The following is a 1,673-nucleotide window of genomic DNA, read 5'->3' as shown; positions in this document are numbered from 1 at the left end:
AAATGTGATGCGATCAAATTAAGAGGCCGGGAGGTGGTTTCTTATTTATTAGTCATCCTCGTGAAGTAACTAATTAAGCCCTTGGGATGATGCGAGCACGGAGCGGGTGCTTCATGTTGATGGCCACAGCTAGCTCCTCCGTCATGTCGATAGTGTCTTGTTCACCTTGTGCTGGCGGCAGCCACTGGAACTCCCTCACGAGGCTGCCCACGAAGTACTCCGCGTGCAGTATGGCGAGCACGTAGCCCGGGCACATCCTTCGGCCGGCACCAAAAGGAGCCATCTTGATCTCCTTTGTCCCGGTGATGTCCACGTCGTGGTCGTGCAAGAACCGCTCAGGCTGGTACTTCCTCGCCGCGGTCCACACGGTCTCATCGAGCCCAAAGTCGCCCACCAAGAAGTTGATGTCGGCGCCCTTGGGCACCATGTATCCACCCATCTCTGTGTCGCTCTGCACGCCATGTGGGAAGACTAAGTGGGCCACAGGGTGCAGCCGCAGCCCCTCCATCACGATGGCTTTGAGGTATGGCATCCCGCTCCCGCGCAGCTCGTCTTCAGTGAGCTCAGGCTTGCCCCTCACCTCCTCATACAGCTTGGCTTGGACGTCGGGGTGCTTTACCAGGTCCGCCATGATCCACTCCAACAAGGCCAGGGAAGTGTCCATTGAGGCCATCATGAACTCGGTGCAGAGGCTTACCATCTCCTCATCCCTGAGCGGGCGGTCCCCTTCTTCTGGCACGCGCAGCTCCAGGAGGGAGTCGGCGTAGCATCGGGGGCCACCGTCGCCCTCGGAGCCGCCGCGGGGCGCGCGGATCAGCGGTAGCATCAGCTCAATTTGCCTCTTCCGGAGCGCCACCCACCGCTTTCGCAGTAGCCTCTTGGTGATTTGATAGACGAAGATGCCCTCGAAGATGGGGAACCTGCTGACGGCGTCCGAAATCTGGAGCTGGAGCTGCTGCATCTCGTCCAGCGCTTCCTGGCCAGGCGTCACGCCGAAGCACATGCACGTGAGCAGATTGAACAAATAGCGCGCCAAGAATGGCCTCACCGTAACAATGTTCTCGGATGATGCATCGCGTTCGCGGCGCAGCGAGCCAACGAACGCTTCGCAGATGCGCTGCCTGGCCGGCGCAAAAAGCCTGACGCGGGATGGGTGGAGTGCCTCCAGGTGCAAGTTGCGGCGGACCAGACGAAAGTAGGCCCCAAGGGGAGAGGCGGCCATAGAACCCCCTAAAAATAGCTGAAACATATCGTTCGGCGGTGGGCGGCTGTCGAAGTTACCGCCGCCCTTAATGAGGGCGCTATGCGCGAGGCGGCGGTCGGCCACGAAAACGAAGGTTCGCCCGAGGCAGACGGAGATGATGGGGCCATGGCGGGCATGCAAGCTGCGAAGTACTGAGCCAAAATGATAGAGCGGCCCCCCATGCATCAACATCTTGGCTAAGAAGACCAGGCCCGGCGGACCAGGCGGGAGATTCTTGCGCCCATGACCTTTGAACATAAAGATGATGAGAGGAATGGAGAGGGTGATACACAAGAGGATGGTGTGCCCGTCCATTGTTTCTCAACTTTGGCTACACAGCTGGCTATGTGATGAATGACCATCTTTTGTGGCCACTATATATATAGTACTATCGTGAGTGCCATTTTATAAAACAAACCTCACATTTCTT

At 58.0% G+C, this 1,673-nt stretch overlaps 1 protein-coding gene across 1 annotated transcript; it reads right to left on the bottom strand.

Annotated features, from left to right (window-relative positions):
• Positions 1-13: 13 nt before the first annotated feature.
• Positions 14-1,575, bottom strand: LOC119346043 (cytochrome P450 89A2-like). The gene has a single exon (XM_037615791.1). The coding sequence runs from the start codon at positions 1,556-1,558 to the stop codon at positions 74-76; it is 1,485 nt and encodes a 494-aa protein (XP_037471688.1). The 5' UTR covers positions 1,559-1,575; the 3' UTR covers positions 14-73.
• Between the last annotated feature and the right edge of the window lie 98 nt (positions 1,576-1,673).

Source organism: Triticum dicoccoides, unplaced genomic scaffold (genome assembly GCF_002162155.2).
Source record: "Triticum dicoccoides isolate Atlit2015 ecotype Zavitan unplaced genomic scaffold, WEW_v2.0 scaffold37528, whole genome shotgun sequence".
Taxonomy (NCBI): Eukaryota; Viridiplantae; Streptophyta; class Magnoliopsida; order Poales; family Poaceae; genus Triticum; species Triticum dicoccoides.
Note: the sequence above shows the minus strand (reverse complement) of the source record. Positions and strands in the feature narration are given on the sequence as shown.